We start from the raw sequence: 23,669 nt of genomic DNA on the forward strand, positions 1-23,669 counted from the left end.
AGAATAACCCTGGAAACATCCCTGACACCAGGGCTTGTGGACTCCAGACCCTGCGGCTACTTTAGAAGCAACCAGGTTTTACTACGATGAAGCTAAACTACTACAGCCTATAGCAGCATTTGCTGGAGGGGCAACCAAAATGTTTCAGATAAGGACACTTTTTCTATTGTAAATATTCATTAAAAACTGCCAGTGCATAGTTTAAGTATGTGGAGTGTTTGTGATGTTGGCAGTACTGTTTTGCTGTTATTTAATATATGTCTGCAAAATACAAATAAGAGACAGTTTAAAGTTAAACTTGGGGAGTAAAATTTTTCCATCACTAGATTACCATGCACACTAAGCCCCCAGATGATAACTACATCTTGGGCTTTAAGGCAGTCAGTCCACATGGGAGCAGGAGAGCAGTGGGTCAGGAGAGGGGTGTCCCCGTCAAAAAGACAAATGGAACTAATGTGTTTTAGGGATATAGAAAAAGCACTGTTTGGTAAGCATATGGAAAAGATGTAGTAGCATTTGGGAAAAAAAATAACAATGGTAATATTGAAAACCAGGCAAATGAAAAAGTTAATGCTGTTTTAACTCCAGGGAAAACACGGAGAAGGTATATAATTATAATATACTACCTGGCTCTACAATGAACAGTATTTTCATAGAATGTCTATCGATCCATTCAATGAGGGATGAAGAGGGAAGAAAGAACAGTGGTGAATGTGAGTTAAGTCCTCATCTAACATGGAAGGATGTCTATAGAATATGTCAAAAATTAATAAATTGGCTGGGTGCCATGGTTCATACCTATAATCCTAGCAGTTTGGGAGACCAAGACAGGAGGATATCTTGAGGCCAGGAGTTGGGGACCAGCATGAGCAGCATAGTGAAACCCTGTCTCTACAAAAAAAAAAAAAAAGCCAGATGTGGTGGTGTGCACCTGTAGTGTCAGCTACTAGGGAGGCTGAGGCCAGAGGATCGCTTGAGCCCAGGAGTTCAAGGCTGGTAGTGATCTATGATGGCAATACTGCACTCCAGCCTGAGTGACAGAGTGAGACCGTCTCTAAAAAAAATAAAAATAAAAATAAAATTGATAAGCCAAAAAATATTACTATAAACATTATTTAAAAACATGGAAAGAGATGTGCAGGTAGCGATCAAGAAGAGTTGGTGGTGGGTGCCTCTGAGAACTACTGGTTTAAACTTGTGAGTTTTGCAATGCTGGAAAGGTACTTTTACCTAATGGGAACATACATTATACTTGAGACTTGATTTTTTTTTTCTTTGAGAAAGAAAAAAAATCATTCCTAACCTTAAACCAGCCACCTAACCAGGCTAGGACTCATTTTTTTCTCTGTAAAATGAAGGCAGAGATAGTGTCAGAGTAAATGATGAAATGCCCTTCTAGGACCTAATTGCCTGGTTCTGTTACTCCCTTCAGGTTCTAGAAAGCTGACAGAGTCTTTATTTCATTGTTCAAGCAGAGCAAATTTTATGGGTTTTTTAAAAGGGTAACATTGTTTCTTAAATCACTTTCTATAATTTACTTTAATATCAGTAATCTATTTATATAAGAGAACAGCTGCATTCCCTGAGGAAGGTTTATATGCCTTTACCTTTTATTTTGGTTTTAAATTTGGCTTCAATATTATTACCAAAGCTGTGACATTCCCTTTAAAATGCTAGCTCCTTAAGTAGAACAGATATTAACCTGTCTTAATCTTTTTTTACAGCAATAATTGTACCTACTAGGCCAGCAAATAAAATCTGTCAATAGACTGACTGAACAATGCTGCCTAATAGAAACATATTGTGAGCCACCCATTTAATTTTAAAATTTCTAGTAGCCACCTTTGAAAAAAAGGAAAGAGAAGCAAGAAAAATTATACTTAATATATTTTATGTAACTTATATATCCAAAGTGTTATCATTTCAGCATTTAATTAATATAAAAATATTTCATAAATATCTCAATATTAATAATTATTGAGATTTTTTTTGTACTAAGTCTTCAAATTCCAGTATGTATTTACCCTGCAGCATATCTCAACTTGAATGCTAAATTTTTATCCAAGTTGAGATGAAAAAGTAAATTTCATACCCAAGTTTTTGCACACATACTTAGAAGTTTTCCAATATTTGAACTGAGTAATGGTTTTAAATTTAAATTAGTTGAAATTAAAAATTCAACCCCTCAGTCACACAGGCTACATTTTTTAGTACTTAATACCGTGTTTCCCTGAAAATAAGACCTCCCCATAAAATAAGCCCTAGCAGGATTTCTAAGCATTTGCGCAATATAAGCCCTGCCCGGAAAATAAGACCTAGTGAAGGGCGCGGCTACACAGCGCATCTGCACAACCCATGCATTTCGTCGTGGAGCAGTGAAGAAGATGAACAGCTCTTCTCATCTGCCCCATTGTGACAGCTACTATCCCAGAGGTGACCGGAAAGGTGCGGGCAGCCCCATCAACAAGGTCGGCCCCCCCTGTCAGGTCCCGGCCATCCTGTGCGTGCTGCAAGCTGAGGCTTTGAGGGGAAAATAACACATCCCCTGAAAATAAACCCTAGGGTGTCTTCTTGAGGCAAAATAAATATAAGACCCTGCCTTATTTTCAAGGAAACACGGTAGTAGCATGTGGCTATTGGCTACCACATTAGACAGCAAGCTTTATAGAATATTTGATAAGTTCAGAAATTTCAGTGAATACTGTCTGCTCAATATCCAAAAAATATCCTTCTCTTCTAAGGACAGAAATTGGGAGAAAAGGATGCTTAACTCTCCCTTCAGATAGGCAGTTTGAACGTTGCTTTCAGTAGCTATCTGGAACTACAACTATCCTCAGGGCAATTGGCATGACATGGTATAAAATAAAAGATTCTAGAGCTGCTTCTACTGAATGATTCTCTCTCTCTCCCCCTCTCTCTCTTTCTCCCTCCCTCTCCCTTTCTTTTTTTTTTTTTTTTTGTAGTTAAAAATGGGAGGCACAAAATTCATGTTCTTGCATTCAGTGTTTTCTTTCTATTAATATTTGTAAAACAATTAAAAATTAAAGTGATATTTAGGAAGCAGTATAATATCACTGAGGTGTGAGCCATTATAGCTAGTATTTAGGACATCAGAGAGCAATGAAGAAAGAAAAAAAAGAGAAATAGTTTTTGGCACAGTCTTAGTTTGAGTTTATCCAGAAGCAAGACTGAAACAAGCATTCAGGGCCAAGCCATTTATTGGAGAGGTGGTTCCAGGAAACACCTGCTTGGGAATGCAGAAATGCAACAGGGAAGGAAGGGAGCCAGTAAAGAGTATGCTATGGAGCAAGTTACCACTGTGAATAATGAAGCTTTATCCCACTGGGGAACTCTGGGAAATGGTGTAAAGAATGTGCCGCAGGGTTATTAGCCCAGCAGAGGGAGGAGGGAGATGAGGTATTTATATACCCACTTTTTCAGTCATCAGTTCAGGGCTGCTCACAAATGGTGATACTTCCTCCTTTCTCCTGGCCCACACACAGAGTGATATTTAGTGGTCAAAAAAAGCCACTTAGGCAAAGAAATCCCGGTGCTGGCAGTTGAAAATCAGGACAAAGATAAAAACTAGGGGATATGTGAGGGGAATAGAAAGCATCTACTATAGATATTCTTTGACTTACAGCATACATTGTATTGAACAAAGGACAAGGAGATGTGTTTCAGATCTTTGGAGCTTTTTCAAATTACAAACTCAGTTTCTCATCTCTTCTCCCTATCCTAGATATCTAAGATCCTGCTAAAATGCACGCAGTTCCCCCTGCTCTTGAGAACTACTGATGGAGAGACTAAGGACCAAGAAGATTTATATAGTCTATTCACTTTCATATTAGCCTAAAAAGCGTTTCATACAAATGTTTATCAGAGCTAGTCCCTAGAATTTATGCGTCAAGCCATAGGACATGCAGTACTGTTCACTTCTTTAGAGCTTGAGCACTGATTCTTGAGAAGCCCATTTTTTATCCACCGAGGTATATCATCAACTTCTATCCTGTTTTTCCTGCATTCCCTCAGTATATCAATACAGGTTGTACATCCCTAATCTGAAAATCCAAAATGATAGAAAATCTGAAACTTTTGAGCTTTGACGTGATACTACAAGTAGAAAATTCTACACCTTACTTCACGTGACAAGTTGCAGCCAAAACGCTGGCACACAACACAGTTTATTCAGCATCTCCAAGGGAAAAAAAAAGTCCGTCTCAGCCCCATTTGGCTGTGATACATCTTTACTGCACATGCCCAGATTCCCCTATGCAAGCACTCCCACTAAGGGGTAATAAGATCGTACCTGTGCAAGGCAGGTGCACCAATAGCGGGCTCCCCATGATGCCCCACATGGGGTCAAGATCTACTTGCATTACACGTGGGGTTTTTTTTTTTTTGCTTGTTCTCTGGTGTGGTATAAAGATACTGTTGAAAATGTCAAAAAGTCCTGAAGATACTTCTATGGGTAACAGTGATAAGAACAATATGAACATTTACATTTATCTGTAGCTCAGAAAATGAAGCTGTTGGAGAAACTGAACACCAGTATAAGTGTGAAATGTCTTACAAAAGAGTAGTTTTTGGAATGACCACCATATACAACCTGAAGAAACAGAAGTTCTGTGCTGAAAGTAGTGAAAAGTTAATGAAAAAAAATAATAATAAAAACACTACATAAAGCTAAAGATGAAGATCTCAATCATGTATCAAAAGAGTAGATTGATCTGTCTCAGCATAAACTCATGCCACTTAATGGTATGTTGATTATAAAACAAATATCTATTATGGTGAATTGAAAATTGAAGGAAGCTGTGAATATTTAACAGGCTGGTTGCAGAAATTTAAGAAAGGACACTATATTAAATTTTAAAGATTTCATAAAACATCTGATCATAAAACTACAGATAAATTCATTGACAAGTTTACTGATGAAAATCTGATGCCAGAACAAGTCTATAATGCTGATAAAACATCACTGTTTTGGCATTTTTACCCCTAAAATACTCTGACTACAGCTGATAAGACAGGCCCTAAAGGAATTAAAGATGCCAAGGACAGAATACCTTGCTGGGATGTGCTAATGCAACAGGCATGCAGAAGTATAAACTTGCTGCAATTAGGCAAAATCTTGTGTCCTCACTGTTTTAAGGAGTGAATTTCTTACTAGTTCGTTATTCTGACAAAAACGTATGGATCATCAGGGACATTTTGTTGTTGTTGTTTGTTTCACAAACATTTTGCACCTGTGGCTCATGCTTACCACAGGGAAACAGGACTGGATAATGATTTCAAGGTTTTGTTATTCCTTGACAACTGTTCTGCTCATCCTCCACCTGAAATTCTCATTAAAAATAATGTGTATGCCATGTATTTTCCCCAAATGTGACTTCATTAATTCAGCCATGTGACCAGGGTTATATCAATGAAGAATAAATATAAAAACACTTTCTTGAACAGCTTACTAGCAACAGTGAACAGAGGTGTGAGTGTGGAAGGTTTTCAAAAGGAGTTTACCATGGAGGATGCTGTATATGCTGTCACTGCTTGGAACACAGTGACTAAAGACAGTTGTGCATGCCTCTAGCATGTGTAACCTCTAGCATGTGACTGTGTTCAGTGATGATAATAAACAAGGTGATGACTCTGATGGATTCTGTATGTCAAGTGAGAAGAAAAGGATGTCTGATCTCCTTACATATGTAAAGAATATGCTTTAAGAGTCCCTCAGTAAGCTTTAAGAAGTGTGGATATCAAAGAAATTTTCAACATCTATAATAAGGCTCTAGTTGTTCATTCAGTGACTGATGGTAAAATAGCCAATGGTTCTGAATCAAGGTGATCATGATAATAGTGATGGTAAAGATGATGTTCACACCACAGAAAAAGTGCCTATAGGTGGTGACATGGTGAAAATGTATGATGGGCTTATTGAAGGACTAGAACAGTATGTATTCATAACAGAATAAAGAAATCATGTCAGTTTGTAAAATGAAAGACTTCTAAGGCCAAAGCCATTGTTAATGAGGCAGATGACTTTGGAGCTAATAGAATGCCTCTTCATCCCTAGAGAACCCACTTCCTGATCCTTTTCCTGCTACTGATGTATCTTCTCACCTAAAAAAATAAAATACAGTGTCCAGTAACATTTTAATCAAAACACAGCATCGGAGGTAGAGACTGAAGCCTGTCATTGTTTGTTGCTGCTGCTGTTTAACAGCTGTTTACAGGTATTCTTGCGATACTCTTGAACTGCCTAGTTTTACCCTTAACACGTTATTTGGTCACTGTGTTAATGCTATGTCTTATTTTTTACTACTAAGTGCTTATGTGTGAATATGTGTAAGAAAATGTTGCTTACTGGTAGCATATAAATTTAGAGTCAGAAATGATGCAAAAAAACCACAGATTGTCCACATGGGTGGCTGAGATGGTGATGCCTTCGTTTTCTGATGGTTCAATGTACATGACCTTTGTTTCATGCACAAAATTATTAAAAATATCGTATAAAATTGCCTTCAGTTTTATACAATTGAAGGCAGTTTTATTGCCTGTGTGTATTAGGTGTATATGAAACATAAATTAATTTTGTATTTAGACTTGGATCCCATCTCCAAGATATTTCATTATGTACATGCAAATATTCCAAAATCTGAAAAAATCCAAAACACTTTTGGTCCCAAGAGTTTCAGATAAGGGATACTCAGCTTGTAGTTGGTCTTTTAACTGACCCAAATATTGTTTGCTGAATTTATGATCTATGTCATCTTACCATAGGGAAAACTATGTGGGAATTTCCAGCTTCTAGAAACCAAATTTTAAAAGGGATTTTCCAATCTGAACTTTTAATAAAAGGAGTTCCTCTACTTTCAAAGACTAAAGATAACTTGTTGAATACTAAAAAGAAACAGACATTAACCAAGTAATGAGACATTTAGTAATTATGCAGTAGATTTTGAATTCCAGATAACTTCTGCCAAACAAAGAAAAATTGTGAAAAGTGCTTCCTTCATGCATATTTCCCTATTCCATGCAGTGGTGCATAATAATATGCCATAAATATCTAGAAGTTCATTAGATCCAACATATTGTGATGATTGTTTTTAATTGTAATTCCAGGTTCTTGCCATATATTGTTAAAAATAGTTTAATGAGGGATAATTTTGATTTTTCTCAATAGTTCAAAGCAAGATAAAATAAAAATTTGTGTTTTCTTTTATTATGTGACTGTTTCAGACTAAAAATTATACAGCTTCTATTTTTCACTACCTTGAGAGAATAATGTGAATTGGGCCTTTAATTGCTAACCTAGTGTTGTTTATTTTTTACTTTGAAAATTAATTTTCTATTCATTTGCCTCAGAGCTTCCTCGCATTGACCAATATGGGTGGAAAATTAACCTTTTGATGTTGCAGAAATGGCAACTTGCCCAGGTTGGGCTTCATGGTCAGGGGTCCCACAAAATTTAGGTGCTCTAAGTCATCTAGAAGCTCATCCTTGCTTTGGGACTTCAGTAGAAATCAAAGTTAATGTGCCCTCCCACCCTACCTCTTTTGGTCTAAATGCAGGTTTTACACTGTCTGAAACATCTTAAATATTCATTTGGTAGACGGTATTGATGTTGATAATAGTAACCATTAATATTTACTAAGCACATACTGTGTTCTAGGTTGTTTGTATGCATTCTTTTGTTTAATCCTCACTCAAGCCTAGACTGGGTATGCTCAGTATAGAGGCATGGAGATAATGAACCTGAAGCTTCAGGGTGTAATAAATCTTCCAAGGTCATCCAGTGAGAAGTTATAGTAAATGTTCTGCTATTTAATGTCATTTGTGAGAATTATTATCAAGAGAAGAAATGCTGGGGAATTTTGGTCTCTCTCAATCTCGTATTATCCCATGATTCCATTAGCCTGCTCCTTAATGAGACTTATATGCACAGTTGACCGCTGAATAACACAGGTTTGAATTACATGGATCCACTTATATGCATTTCTTTTTTAAAACAAAGGTGGATTAGAAGTATGATATTGGCCTTGCGTGGTGGCTCATACCTGTAATCCCACTGCATTAGGAGACCAAGGCAGGAGGAACCCTTGAGGCCAAGAGTTCAAGACCAGCCTGGGCAACATAGCAAGACCCTGTATCTACAAAAACAATTTTTTTTAATTTGCCAGGGTGTGGTGATGCATGCTTCTAGTCCCAGCTACTTAGCAAACTGAGGTAAGAGAATCACTTGAGCCTAGGAGTTTGAGGCTACAGTGAGCTATGATCGCACTATTGCACTCCAGCCTGAGTGACAGAGAGACTCTCTCTTAAAAAAAAAAAAAAAAAAGACAATATTCTCAGGATGCAAAACCTGCATATTGAATATTTAGAGGGTTGACTTTTTGTATATGTGAGTTCCTCAGGGCCAACTGCAGGACTTGCCTGGGCTTGGATTTGGGTATGCATTGAGAGCCTGGACTTAATCCCTCACATACTTACTGAGGGGCAACTGTATGTTGGTTTTTGTCCAAAACAAAATTAGAATTTAAATATCTTGCATTTATCAGAAGGTTTTTTAAGCATTTGCTCTAATAAAAACTGAATTATTGTAAAAATCAATATAGTATTCTATGATTTGTTCTGTTTCAGCCTGAGCTCTATCATATCATTTTTAATCATTTGAAATTCTCACAAAAACTAGAAGTAAAATACTTTTGAGTCTGATTTAAACATGTTACTAGAAATATGTTACAAGAAAATCCTACAGGTGGGGCTATAAATACAATACCTTATTTTATATATATCACTCTCTCTACAATTATCACAAATTCACAAAATATTCTACAGACTTGTAGGATTATAGGGTAGGAAGATGTATGAATTTTTTCAAAAGTATGAGTCATTGATCATCTCATGTGTGGCTGAGAAATGACATAAGTTAACTAAGTTATTAGAGCCATTCCAAGGAAAATAAAATTAGCTATTGTTAGCATCCCCTTTAAAGATTTTTTTTGATCTCATAATAGTTGTAATTGACTGTAATGACAAATCTGCAGAGAGGATTTGGTGTGTAATTAAAATGCACTTCAGTAACATCTGCATTTGGCATATTTCAAGTTTGCAGCAGAGTATTAGGGGAACATAGAGTAACCAGTGTTTTCCTAACAACTCAAATGCATCTTTCTATTTTGAGCTTAGAGGGCTTCTGGAGAAATCAAGTCAATTGGTTTGCACTACAAATTATCAATTTGGTTTCTGAATGATAAATTTTCAAACTCCTAAATTAGTTCTACCATGAATTTTTTATCCTTTGGAAACGGTTTTTATTGGTCAGAATAAGACTGTGTCCAGACAACATATTTCCCATCTTCAACAAGTGTGGTAATACATGAGTTTCAGGAAAGGTACATGTTTTAGGAGACTACTAATGTCTCCCAAGGTAGATAAGGTAATAGAACACACTTTGAAGCCATATGGAATGACCGCTTACTCATGGTCTAGGATGGCTTTAGAATTATATGTGTGAGACAGAAAGCAATAATTTAGTGCGATGCAGACACTTTTTTCTGAAATATATGAAAACACTAAGGTAAATTCTAATGTGATTCAAATAAGTAAAATTAATCGACTGCCTAAGAAATCACATGGAAGTATAATGTGGTTCAGTGACTCCAGTTGGAAATTCAGAAGACCTGGATTCTTTTTCTTTATTTTTTTTATTTTAGTGTATTATGGGGGTACTTGTGTTAAGGTTACATATATTGCCCATGCCCCCCTCCCCGTTTGAGTAAGAGCTTCAAGTATGTCCATCCCCCAAATGTTGCACATCTTACTCCTTGTGGTTGTATATACCCATCCACTCCCCCCCCCCCCCGCCGACACCCGATAAATGTTACTCCTATATATCCACTTAGGTCAGAAGACCTGGATTCTTAGAATTTTTTTGGTCACTACCTAGTTATATGAGAGCAAGGTGCAGAAAACTTAACCCAAACTGCCTTTAGCAAAATAACCGTGAAGTCCAAAAGTAGGCTGACTTCACATATAGCTTGATCAAGGCTCAAATCATGTCATCAGGTTTTTGCCCTGATTCATGGCTCTCCTCCTTTGGTGCAAGCTCTATTCTTAGACTTTTCCTCTCCTGGTACAAAAATGAGTCCCACAGTGTAGCCTCACAGATGCTCCTGTGTAAGACCAAAAGAGGGCCTTGGCTTTCCTCATAACGCAAATAAAATCCCTGTGTGTCTTGCCCGTACCTGAGCAGTAGTGACCATGAGAGAGAGGGAATCACATCGATTTGATTAGGCTGTTGTAGCAGCAGGGACTTGTATTGCATTGTAATACAAGAAGGGGGTGCAGGTGCAGGCTGGTTTGTGTATTTGGCAGTGGTAGGACAACAGTAATGGTACTAATAAAAGTTAACTTCTATTTAGTGGTTTTTATATGGCAGACTCTGTGCCAGGTGATTCACTGTGAGTTACCTCACTTAATAATAGGACAAGATGTTTCCCTTTGGTGGGTGTTTTTCTCACTGACTCCTGTGGTAACATCTCAGCTGATTGAGAATGTGGGTGAGAAGGGGTGTGTGGGGAGGTTCCTGTAGAGACATAAAGGTATGAGGTCATCATTTGAACAGAGGGGGCGTGGGTCTAGAATAGAGAACAAGAAGGTGATATCAGGTGTTCTTTTGATGATAGTGATTACAATTTCAAGTGAAAACAGGTAACCTGTGAGATTTTTCTCTTAGCAATGTTCACATAATCAAGTGGAGGCATAGACAAAGCAAATTTTGTGAGGCAGGTTCCATAGAGCAAGGGAGCTAGAGGAATTTTAAGAAGAGTCTGTAGAAGACCGAGTGATGGTGGCTGGGTAAGGAGAGATGTGAAGTCAGGAGAGGGCTAATGGGTATAAGAAAGCAGAGCCGGTAATGGGTTAGGGGTACCTGAGCAAAGAGAACTGGAAGTAGAGGAAGTGGCATTTGGAAAGTGACATCTTTGAAAACAGGATTCCAGAGTTGCGCATTTTCTAGTGGTGACAAGGTCTAGGATAAGATAGTGAGATATGGGTTTGGAGAAGTCTGGAGGAGAAATTTCCACCTGAGGAAGATGAATGTTATGAACGAGGAGCTAAGGTGAGGGATAGAGCAGATAAACAGTATTGTGTGGAGGGTGGCAGATGGAAGCCAAAAGAGAGGAGACAGGGTAATAAATCCAGGTGAAGAGAATCTAAAGAGATCAGTGGTTTTTGAAGGAGGATGTGATGGGGCTTGGAGCAGTGGTCTGGGAATAGCAAGACAGAGTATGCACACCAAACCACCTTCCAGCCCTGAGACATGTGGACTGTGGCTTAATTAAAATAAATTAATTTTTTTAAAGTCTCCCCTTCACCATCTCTGCAGAGGCAGCAGTGGCCCAGGAGGGCAGCCAGATGAATCAAAGGAAGGAAGTGAAGGATCAAGGCAGTGAAGGGATCTTTCCAAGAAGAGACCAAGCCTGCTGGGAATTTATTGACCAGAGACTTTAATTTCCAAGAGTCACAAAGGAAGGAGTTAGGAAAGAAAATGAGGTTGGATTATATGATGTACAGAGCAGTTGTAGCTCTAAGGACCTTGTGATCATTCATGATGCAGGAGGCCTGAACGTCAGCAGTGCTGCAGGTCGAAGGTACGTGGGCTCACCTGAGAGGAGGCTGAGCATCCAGTGGTGTTGCAGAGAGCCTCCCAAATGGGAGGTTGCCTCTTGCCATTTTGGCACGTGAGGCCATCCAAACTTACTCACCTCTCTTCTTAATCTTCTGGAGAAATAAGGCTGAGGCTCCCACCTTGGTTTTCCCCAGGAAACAGGACCAGGCAGAGTAGCTGGTTCTATTGGAGAAACATGAGCTCTCAGGCCAAGTTACCAAAACAAATGAGGAGTCCCACCATTACTAAAGATAGTCCAAAATGAGGAGATACCACCTAAGAAAGAATGATTTAAAAACGGACCACAAATATTAAGTAAGGGAAGATTCTGTGCAGCAAGAGCTAGAAGTTATAAACAAACCAAATATGGGAAATATTTGGTTTGAAAAATACAATACAGTCATCCCTCAGTATCTCAGAGATTGGTTCCAAGACTGCCCTCAGATACCGCAATCCAGCATACTCAAGTCTGCGGTTGGCCCTGGAGAATCCCCAGATGTGAAAAAGTGGCCCTTTGTTATCAGCATGTTTCACATTCCGTGAATGCTGTATTTTCCATTCACATTTGGTTACCGATTCAGAGCCTGCCAGTGAGGAGGGCTGACTGTCATCATTGGAAAAAAATCCACATATATGGACCCACATGGTTCAAACCTGTGTTCTTCAGGGGCCAACTATAGTTTAAATAAAGAACAAAAAATGACATAAAATACAAAATAGATACTGCTAAAAAACAAATTTATGAGCTGGAAGATAAGCTTAAGAAATTATTTTACAAAGCAACCAGAATAAATAAAGAGAAATTGTAAAAGGCACAATGAAATACCACAATATGTCTGTTAGAATGGCTAAAATAAAATAGTGATAATACCAAGTGTTGGCAAGGATGCTGAGAAACTGGATCATTCATACATTGCTTGTTTGAATGTAAAATGGTCCAGCCACTCTGGAAAGCAGTTTGGCAATTTCTTAAATACTCTTCAAATACTCAACTACTGTACCACCTGGTAGTTGCACCCCTTTGTATTTATCCCAGAAAAATGACAATAAATATGCACCCCAAAACTTGTATAATAATTTTCATAGCAGATTTATAAATAATAGACCAAAACTGGTAATACCCATCTGCCCATCAGTTGGTGAATAAACAAACTATATTGTACCACATTCCATACTATGGAATACTACTCAGTAATAAAAAGGAATGAATTACTGATGTACACCGGGGTGGGTAAGGTCATTGCACTGAATGAAAAAAGCCAATCTTGAAGGGTTATGTACTGAATAACATTCTCGAACTAACAAAATAAAGACACAATATATATGTGGTCAACAGGGGTTAGGAAAGGTGAGAGGAAGGGAATTCCTTTGTGGCAATGGAATATTTCAATATCTTAATTGTGTTAGTGATTATGACTCTATACATGTGATAAAATTTCATAGAACTATACACAAAGACATTTTAAAAATCTGTATGTGCAAAAAGTACATGGTGAAATCCAAGTAAGTTCTGTAATCTAGTTAATTACATTGTGCCAATCAGTTTCCTGTTTTGATAATACACTATAATTATATAAGGTGACACTATCACAGGAAGCTGGGAGATGGATTCATAGAAACTCTGTATACTTTTATTGATACTACTTGTTAGTCTAAAGTTATTTCAAAATAAAGTTTTTTTTTAATGGGGGAGTATAAGAAATATTGAGGAAGATGAATAAGTGCCACTAATAGGATGATGGGAATTGCAGGGGAGAAAAAATATAGGACAAAATATTTGAATAAAGTATGAGGACAAATGTTTCAAAGAAACAATGAAATACCTCGGATTGAAAGTATTCACGTATTATCCGGCTCTGTGGTGCAATGGAAAGTATTCATGTACTACCAAATAACTGATAAGTATTCATAAAGAGACACGGTGATATTTAAGAACATCAAAGACTGTCTATCCTACAATATAACTCTAAAAGGTTATAGAGAGGAAGAACAGGTTATTTCCAAAGAACAGTAATCGTGACATCAGACCTCTCAACAGAAACAATAGTGTGAGCAAATATACATGATTACACATGCAGTTAACTGTACAAACTCAAAATGTATTGAGCAGCAACTGACAGAACTTCAGACAAAAACAAATCAATCAGTTGTTGTGTTATACAATTTAACACACCTCTTTAGGCAACTGATCAGACAAACTTTACAGAAATATGGAAGATCTGAGTACAATTAATAAGCTTAATCAATGAGATATGTATACCCAACACAGAAGAGGCAGTGTGTTTGAATATAGATGGAAACTTAAGCTTGAAAATGGTGATTAAGGATCAATTTCAAGGGGCTGTGTTTCTTGACCATAAAGTATCAACAAAAAATAATAATAATTAGGAGTGAATAACTTTAAAAATCACATATGTTTGGAAACTAAATACATAATAATAAACAACCCTTGTGTTGAAAATGAAATCATCTTCTCTGGAAATTTTTTATGTCTTTCAGAGAAGCTTTTTTGTATAGTTTTCTTCCTTTAGGGCTAATGTTTATTAGGCTTATTCGTAGATGTTTTAGGAAGTCTGCTGCTATTATGTATAGATGCATTTTTCCGTTACATTTTCTAGTTAGGTATTACTGGCATATGAAACTCTTCATTTTTTGTATGTTGATCTTGAATCTTGTATTTTACCAGTTTCCTAATTTCTTTTCTGAACAATTTTTTTAAATGTCTCTAACTTTTTAATCCAGTTCATACTCATAGCTTTATAAACTTATAGTAGGTACTTTTTTCACTTTGTATTACATCATAAGCATTTTTACCATGTTACTTTTGTGGTTATCATAATTATCAATTTTCAGTGAATGTACCATAGATTACTTATTTTACTGCTGTTGGATAATGAGTCATTTCAAATATTTTATTTTTTCACTTTTTCAAAGGTGTATTGAGGTATAATTGACAAATTAGAATCATATATATTTAAGTATTCTCATCATCTACTTTGTTTCCTGGTTGTATTGGGCAGCAGAGATGGTGGGGCAGGTGCAGTCTACTGTCATCAGCATGGATTCCTCCCTCTAACTTCTGGGGGCCTGAATGGTTTTCTGGTTTTAGGAGAGGAATTATCTTGGCTTTCACATACAGTCATGTGAGTCCCCAAATGATGACAGTGTGCACTCTTCCTTTGCAAGACTTACCACTCTAATTTCTTTGCTCTTTGCACCAGGTATAACATCTACTTTCGCTGTTGGTTCATCCTTGTCTTATTCACGATGTTAACTGGAAAATTTCTGTTTTCTCCTCCATTTAGTGTAATATTTCTGGATGATCCTTGTTATCACATTGAGGAAATTTGCTTTACTACTCTTAGTAAGAATCAGAAATGGGTGCCATCCTCAACAAATGGGTTCCTGCTCTAGGAAGGTTGGCTACTACACACCTCTCCATCTGAAGTCAGAGGGCAGCGGGCAAGATGGGATCTGGGAAGCACATACTTAGTCCTCTTATGGAGAAATCCCTGAAGTGGCAAACGTCAATTCCACTCACACATCCATAGCCAAATATTAATCACATAGCCACATCTAGCTGCAAGGGACACTTTTCACTGGGGAATTTGGCCTGTGCCTAGCCAAAACACCAACACTATAGCAGAAAGACAGACCAAATATTGGAGGATAACTCACTACACAAGATATTTATATGCTTTATCCCTTTAATTTTATAAATATGCTAGAAAGTATTAACATATTTTCTAATATTAAGTCATCTTCACATTCCTAGGATAAATCCCACTAGATCATGAAGATTGTTTTCCTATATTGTTGGATTCTTATTGTGAGTGCTTTATTTGGTATTTTTGCATCTGTGTTTATTAAAAATATTTGTTACAGAAAGTAATAACAACACTTTCACATTTATATGGTGCTTTGCAGTTTTAAAATCATTTCATATATATTCTCTCACTTTAAAATAGATTATAATCAGGAACTGACTTTTTCTTTAAGTAGATATTAAGTATATAAATAGAAAATATCTACAAATGGAACAATGCAAATTTTTCTTACTGTTATCTAAATTCTAAAGGGCCAACAGTGAGACTGAGATTAAAGTAAAGGTTAGTGGAAAGAAAATCATGCAAGGGATTGAGAAAAGGATTTCTGATCACGTGAACCCAGGGAGGAATGCTATTATCACCCTCTGAGATGGACAGGGAAGAACAGGGCTATAGACTGCAAAATGTCTAGCATTGTGCTGGTGTTCTAGATATCCTATCGATGCAGTGTTTAAACAACCTGGTTTGAATTTATGAGTAAAGGCTTTCCTGGTTATTGAACATTCTTTGGCTTTATGAACTTTTGCTTTGATTCCTTACTTATCTGCAAATATAAAATTAGATCCTGGCAATTGAGCGGTCTCGGGAAAGGGAAGCACTAAAAATACAGGATGCTCCTGCTGTCATCTGGCAGTGGGCGGGTCATGTGTGTCCTGGTCGCACGTTTTCCCACAGGACTCAAGAGCTTTTCCAGAACACACAATAATTACATAACAGCAGCCACTCACCATTCACAAGTATAAAGTCCCTTTGGGAGGAAAATAGATGGTAGGCTGATGTAATTTTGAAAAAAAAAAAAGAGGCACTCAGCGTCACAGTAAACAGAATTTCTCAAATAGTTAGGATCTCTTTGTAGGTTGTACCCATACAAAATGTGCTATTTTTTTTTTTTTTTTTTTTTTTTTACCTTCTCTTCCCTGAGCCTTTGAGCCTTCCCCATGTCATAGATAAACAGTAGCTGCTTAGGGGCAGCATTAAACTCTGAGATCACTGCTGGGATTTCAGAGCTCCCCCCTGCTTCACCCCCATTTCTCACCTTCCCTGCCTCCCACAGACCCATAGAAGCAATTACACTGTACAATACCTGAGAGAATCTGCTAGCTTCTGACACTGTAGCTGCACATTCCAAAATGAAGCAAAGATCAGGGAATTTGATTACACTCACATAGTTGCTTATGTCTCATTTGAACAACTTAGATCCTGGAGTAGCTTTTTGCCTTGGATTTTGTGCATTGATCAGAATGACAATTCATCTAAATCCACTTAGTACCATTTTGGGGCCACCCTAGGTACCCAAATTCTTGGTGACTATTTCTATTGGGATAAATACATATCTCCAATATCACCTTTTGCCACACACAATGTATAGACTAAAGCACACATAGAAATATCCCAGAATCCCATCTATTTTTACCATAATTAACCCTAGAAAGTTATTATGAATGTTGAAAATGAATAAAGTCAAAGTCCAGATGAATAGACCCTCCCCACCGTCATTTGTACTGTTTATCTTTCTGAGTGGGTGTTATTTAATACATAGCATGAAGGCACAACAGTAGGACAAACAACACAAGCAGTGTAACTAAGCATTTAAGTTTAAAATAAATGCTTTAAAATAGTTAATTATACTTTATCCTACAGGAAGACAAAATGTTTTCTCAGGTCCCTGAAAATGGATGATGAGTAATTTAAAGCTTTGTGGAGATCAAAAATTTGTTTGCCTATTTTTAAAATGCTGAACTAGAGTTTGAAACAAGCTATCCAGTTCCAGAGCCCAACTCTTAATTGTTAGACTCTATGTTCTCTTAAATATAAGTATATAATAGGAAAATTGTAGGGGGGATATAGTGAAGGAAGATTTAGGCTATAAGATAGTATGTTAAAACTACACAATGAAAACAGCCTGGTACAGGTTCAGCAAAAGATGGGTCAACCTCATACACACAGAAACAAACAAAAAAAGTGCAAAATATGATAATTTAGGGGGAAAAATAAATTGCATCCTAATCTTCCCCCTTTCTATCACGTTATAATAGTTCAATAAATACTGTATTGTTATTAAATCGCAGTTAGGTTGTTTAAGATTTAAATGTAAAAAGTAAAAATATAAGGTTTCAAGAAGAGATTTTAGATGAGTATTTCTATACTCTTGGGTGAAAAAGAACTTTCTAAGCTAGATAGCAAAACTAGAAGCCATAAAAGAATATATTAGTGAAATTTGACTGCTATAACCTGTGAAACTTGTGCATGTCTCAGCATACAAAGTCTCATAAATAACCCCAACATGCCTTCCTCAAAATAATCTAATTCTAGAGCCTTAAACATGCCTAAAGAATATAAATAAAGAAATGCAGGAGAAAAAAATTATGATTCTACGATTACTCCAATAACTCTAAAATAGCTGCAGTGCTGGGATGAGCCTCTTTAGGCCAGATTAGTCCAGTATGCAAAGAAGATCATGTTTCTCTAGAGACAAAACCTGCCAGCAGCTTTAATCCCTCACAAAACCTCAGACCACATGCAGCCATTAGCCAAAGTAAATGTGAAAAGAAAAGGAACATCAGAATTGTCAGTAAATTCTGCAAAGTTGAAATTTCATGCCCTCAGTTTCAGTAATTCCCAGAAATAACAGCTAAACCCAAGCACTCTCTGGCTTTATGATTTTGCAGTTGGACCAATGCAAAGGTTTTAGAAATTTTTTAAACATATAATTGATACAGCATGCACAGACACCTTTGTACGTAGTTAACTTTTAAAGTATTTATTCAGCCTAAGTGAAACACCATCAAAGAATTTAGGATTGAAAACCCTGCATAGAGAGCAAGGTCAAGTGAAAGCCCTAAGTAGTTCTTAAGAGACTTGGGGCACCCTAAACAAATGTAATCTGGTAGTTCCAGCTAGCTGACTGACCTCAGCATAGGAATAAGGCCAGCTTTAAGCAGCTATAGCAGGGTTTAATTTTGTCCTAAAACTCCAACATCCTAATTGCAAATTTGCTCCCTCCAATTTGTAGTCATCACAGGTATTAGAATATTTCTACGTGGACATAGGAGCTGTGTGCCCTAATCATCTTGCATTGTTCTCTATGGATTTGAATTGGGGTGATTCCTGAGAACCTACCCTAGTGAAATTAATATTCTCTTCCATGTGTCAGACACAGTGACATTTGAATCTGGTATCATATAATTTCTAAAAGTCCCCTTGTGGACACCAAGAACTCCTCACAAAGAGGATAAAAACTCTTATAACTCAGGCCCAAGAAAAGTGCCACTTTTGCTTCAAACTGTCTAAATAACGAGCAATGTGGTGGGAGTATTTAAGAGTGGAGTTAAAGCAGTCCTGGAATTATCTGTACTGCCTCTATCTTTTCTTTGCTTGGTATGTGGCCACACAAGCAGTTTCCATTCAATTAGGTTATATAAGCAAAAAATAATTGTGGGACTATTACTGTATGTTGGCAAATCATATTAGTGCTCTTTAAGGCTGTGGTCCCCAACCCCCAGGCTGCGGACTCATACCAGTCCGTGGCCTGTTTGGGAACTGGCTGCACAGCAGGAGGTGAGCGAGCAAAGCTTCGTCTGTATTTACAGCCGCTCCCCATCATTCACTTCACTACATAAGCTCTGCCTCCCGTCAGATCAGCAGCAGCATCAGATTTTCACAGGAATCCGAACCCTACTGTAAACTGTGTATTCGAGGGATCTAGGTTGTGCTCCTTATGAGAATCTAATGCCTGATGATCTGAAATGGAGCTGAGGCGGTGATGCTAGTGCTGGGGAGCAGCTGCAAACACAGATGATCATTAGCAGAGAGGTTTGACTGCACAGTAAATGCAAAGCACTTGAATCCTCCCGACATCCTGAAACCATCCCCCCACGCTCCCCAGTCCATGAAGAGTGGTCATCTATGAACCCAGCCCTTGATGCCAGAAAGTTTGGGGACTTATGCTTTAATTCTTTTTTTTTTTTTTTTTTTTTTTTGGTTGCTTGGATACTCACTATAGAAGAAAATTGCCTTGGAAATAAATGATACACAGAAATCCTGTAACTGAATATTCAGAATGTCCGTGTGGGGGAAAGGGAGAGAAGGGAGAGAGCTCTCAGACAGATGGCATGAAACTGGGCATTTTACCCTTTTGCCATGGAGTGCAAAGTTCCTTTTCCTCCTCAGGGGATCCATGGAATGCAACACATAACATCGAACTGGGCTGACGGGGAAGGATCCGCCTTTACCAGACCTGAGGTTAACACTTTAGAGATGAAAAAGAGAAGAGCGTGATCATGGCCTCGCTGGTACCAACGTCATGAATTCAAGTTAGGTTCTTTCCTCCTATACAATATAGCAACATCCCTGGGTCAGTAAAGGAAGAGAAAATTTGACTTGGTTTCTGGCTATTAGGTCTTCTTAGCCTGGCGTAGAGTTCTCCAAGGCAGGGTCATGATTTGGTTGCATGTTGCTCAGTCTAGACGCGTCACTCTGATACCCCCACAATCTCCCCTGACCTTATTCCCGTTCCTGCCCCTCTCGCCACAGGTGTGGAAGACATCGTGGCCATAATGATTCCGGAGCCGAAAGGGAGGGAGATAGTGAGCCTGCTGGAAAGAAACGTCACCGTGACCATGTACATCACCATCGGAACCCGGAACTTGCAGAAATATGTGAGCCGCACTTCGGTTGTGTTTGTCTCCATCTCCTTCATTGTCCTGATGATCATTTCCCTCGCATGGCTGGTCTTTTATTACATCCAGAGGTTTCGGTATGCAAATGCCAGGGACAGGAACCAGGTGAGTAACAAAAAGTTAAAAAAAAACTTTAAAAGGTGGTTACAACAGCAACATATATGATTGTATAAACTTTGCACATCACAGAAAATACAAAGACAGAAACAAAATTGCCTATCATACCCACACTCAAGATAAACACTGCTAACATTTGCTGTATAGTTTTTCAGAAATATTCCAAATATACTTATTTTGATGTTTTACTAGTATCGTGTAAAATGGCAGTCATTTGTCCCACAATGGCCTTATTTTTTTTGGACAGTTATTTATTTAATAACCCACGTAATAAAGGGAGAAAGGGGAAGTGAGCTGAGATTATGCCAATAGTGTGAACATAATTTGGAAAGAGCCAGGATTTCCTCCTTGTGAAAAGAAGAAGAAAAGGAGATAAAAATTTAAAGTTATTTTAAAAAGCACTTAAGCATATAATATACACATGGTATAAAATGCAAAAGGTATAAACTGGTATATAATGAAAAGTAATTGCCTTCCCATGTGTGTGCCTCAGCTACTCAGTTCCTTTGCCTGGAATATCTTCTTTTCCAGGGGTATTTTATGTTCTTACGAAAACATTGCTTGTATGTGTGTGTGTGTGTTTAAATGATGGTGTACTTAATTCTATACCCTTCTCTCTTTCTTCATATTGGGCATTAATTCACTTCCCACAAGCCAAGCTGCCTTCTCATTTCTAATGACTGCATAGCATTTCATTGTCTGTATGTGTCACATTTATTTAACCAACATCTATTAATGGACACATTTTCTCATTGAAAAAAAATGTACACATAACACTTAGCACATTTGTGAGTATGTCTGTAAGGTAAACCTTGGAAGTTCAATCCCTGGGGCAATGGTATGTATGTTCTAAACTACCATAGGTACTGCCACATTGCCAAAAAAATTTGAACCAATTTATTTAACAGTACATGAAAATTACTGTGTCTGCATATCATCACCAAAACAATATGTTACAGCTTATTAGCGATTTGGTAAGTTAAAAATAGTATCATTTTTTTTATTATGTTAATGTTAAGTAATGTTAAACATATTTTCAAGTATGGTAGAAAAAGTAAAGATTTTTCTGTGAAGTATCAGCTTTTAACAATTGACCACTTTTCAGTTGAGTTTTTGGTCATTTTCTTGTGTATAAACTCTTTATTGCCCAAAGGATTAATTAATCCTTTGTTGTAATAGAGGCCAAAGGATTAATTAATCATTTGTTGTAATAGAGGATTCAATTTCCCCTCACCTTTTCATTGTCTTTGATTTTATCTGTGGTGCTTTTTGCCATGCAGAAATTTTTGGATTTTGCATAACTAAATTTGTTAATCTTTTTTAAAATAAAGATTCTATATAGTCAAGGTTTATAATATGTTATGGGACACATATAGATAGTAAAATGGTTACTATAGTGAAGCAAATTAACATATATAATATTTCACACAGTTTTTTGTGACAAGAGCAGCGAAAATCTACCTATTTAATAAAAATTCCTAATACAAAACAATTTCATTAACTATAGTCCTCATGTCGTACATTAGATCTCTGGACTTCTCTATGCTGTGTATCTGCTACTTTGTGTCCTTTGACCTGCAGCTCCCCATTTCCTCCTCCCTGCCCCTTCCCTGATAACCACTGTTTGATTCTCATCTCCGTGTATTTGACCCTTTTGAAAAATCAGATTCCAGCCTGGGCACAATGGCTCACGCCTGTAATCCTAGCACTCTGGAAGGCCGAGGTGGGCGATTGCTCGAGGTCAGGAGTTCAAAACCAGCCTGAGCAAGAGCGAGACCCCGTCTCTACTAAAAATAGAAAGAGATTAATTGGCCAACTAAAAATATACAGAAAAAATTAGCCAGGCATGGTGGCGCGTGCCTGTAGTCCCAGCTACTCGGGAGGCTGAGGCAGGAGGATTGCTTGAGCCCAAGAGTTTGAGGTTGCTGTGAGCTAGCCTGATGCTATGGCACTCCAAGCCAGGGCAACAGAGTGAGACTCTGTCTCAAAAAAAAAAAAAAAAAAATCAGATTCCACATGTGAGATCATGTAATATTTTTCTTTCTGTGTCTAGCTTATTTCACTTAGCATATATCCTCCAGTTCCATCCATGTTATGGCAAATGTCAGGATCTCCTTTTTAAAAGCAGAATAGTATTCCGTTGTGTGTGTGTGTGTGTGTGTGTGTGTGTGTGTGTGTGTGTGTGTATGTGTGTGTGTGTATTGCATTTTCTCTATGTATTTGCCCATCAATGGACACTTAGGTTGTCTTGGCTGTTGTGAATAATGCTGCAGTGAATATGGGAGTGCAGATATCTTTACACTGGTGACTTCATCTCCTTTGGATATATATCCAGAAGAGGGATTACTGGGCAACATTCTATTTTTAATTTCTTTAGGAACCTCCATACTGTTTTCATAATGGCTGCGCTAATCTACATCCCCACCAACATTGTGTAAGGGTTACCTTTTCTCCACACCCTAGCCAATGTTTACCTGTCTTTTTGATAATAGCCATCCTAATGGATGTGAGATGTTATCTCATAGTGGTCTTAATAGAGTTTTGCATAATAAGACTTTTCTATAGGCCGAGACTACAGAGGAACATTCTCTCACATTTTCACCCTTGACTTTTTAAATTTCATTTTCGTGATTAAATCTTTATAGAGAACTTATTTTAGTATAAAAAATGAAGTAGAAAGGCAAGAGTTTTTTTCCCAAATGGCCTACCATTTTTTGTAACTGGCATTTATTGAATAACTAATCTTCTCCCCATGTGTAGTATTCCCATTTAAAGTATGTTAAATATCTATATATTCTTGATTTTATCTCTATGCTTTCCAAGCTGTACTATTAATCTGTTATTCATACTCTAGTATTATTTTGATTACTACAGAATTATAATATTTCTCATAGCTGTTCATGCTAACTTCGTTTACTACTTTTTCATTCTTATCTTTATATGAATTTAGAACCAGTATATCATTTTTTAAATTTATAGAATAATATAGGAGAAATTTATAATCTTATGATGTTGAATCTTCCTATCCAAGTATAGTATATTTTGCCCTTTATTCAACTCTTATTTTTATTCCCAGTAGCATTTTTAATTACTTATTAATTGTGGACATTTTTCTTATGTTTATTTTTAGGAATTTAATTATTATATTGCTATTATAAATTAAAATTCTTTTTTTTCATGTAGGAAGCTTTTTTTCTATTCATAGCCTCATTATCACCTTAATAATAATATTTATAGTATTTATTATATGCAGGCATGTTGTGAGAGTTCTGTATGTATATATTTACCTACTTAATCCTCTTAGTAGCCCTATAATAGATTATTTTGTTGTCCTCATTTTACAAATGTGGAAACTGAGCACAGAGAGATTAAGTA

At 37.2% G+C, this 23,669-nt stretch overlaps 1 protein-coding gene across 3 annotated transcripts in view; it reads left to right on the top strand.

Annotated features, from left to right (window-relative positions):
- RNF150 (ring finger protein 150) overlaps window positions 1-23,669 on the top strand; it is a 233,949-nt gene that overhangs the window by 115,295 nt on the left and 94,985 nt on the right. For 2 of the 3 annotated variants that reach the window (XM_076010611.1, XM_012783828.3), the window contains exon 2: window positions 20,032-20,282. In XM_076010611.1, coding sequence (XP_075866726.1) covers window positions 20,032-20,282 — 251 coding nt within the window. The remainder of the gene's footprint in view (window positions 1-20,031; window positions 20,283-23,669) is intronic. The other variant, XM_012783829.3, reaches the window with a different exon arrangement.

This window comes from Microcebus murinus, chromosome 15, assembly GCF_040939455.1.
Source record: "Microcebus murinus isolate Inina chromosome 15, M.murinus_Inina_mat1.0, whole genome shotgun sequence".
Taxonomy (NCBI): Eukaryota; Metazoa; Chordata; class Mammalia; order Primates; family Cheirogaleidae; genus Microcebus; species Microcebus murinus.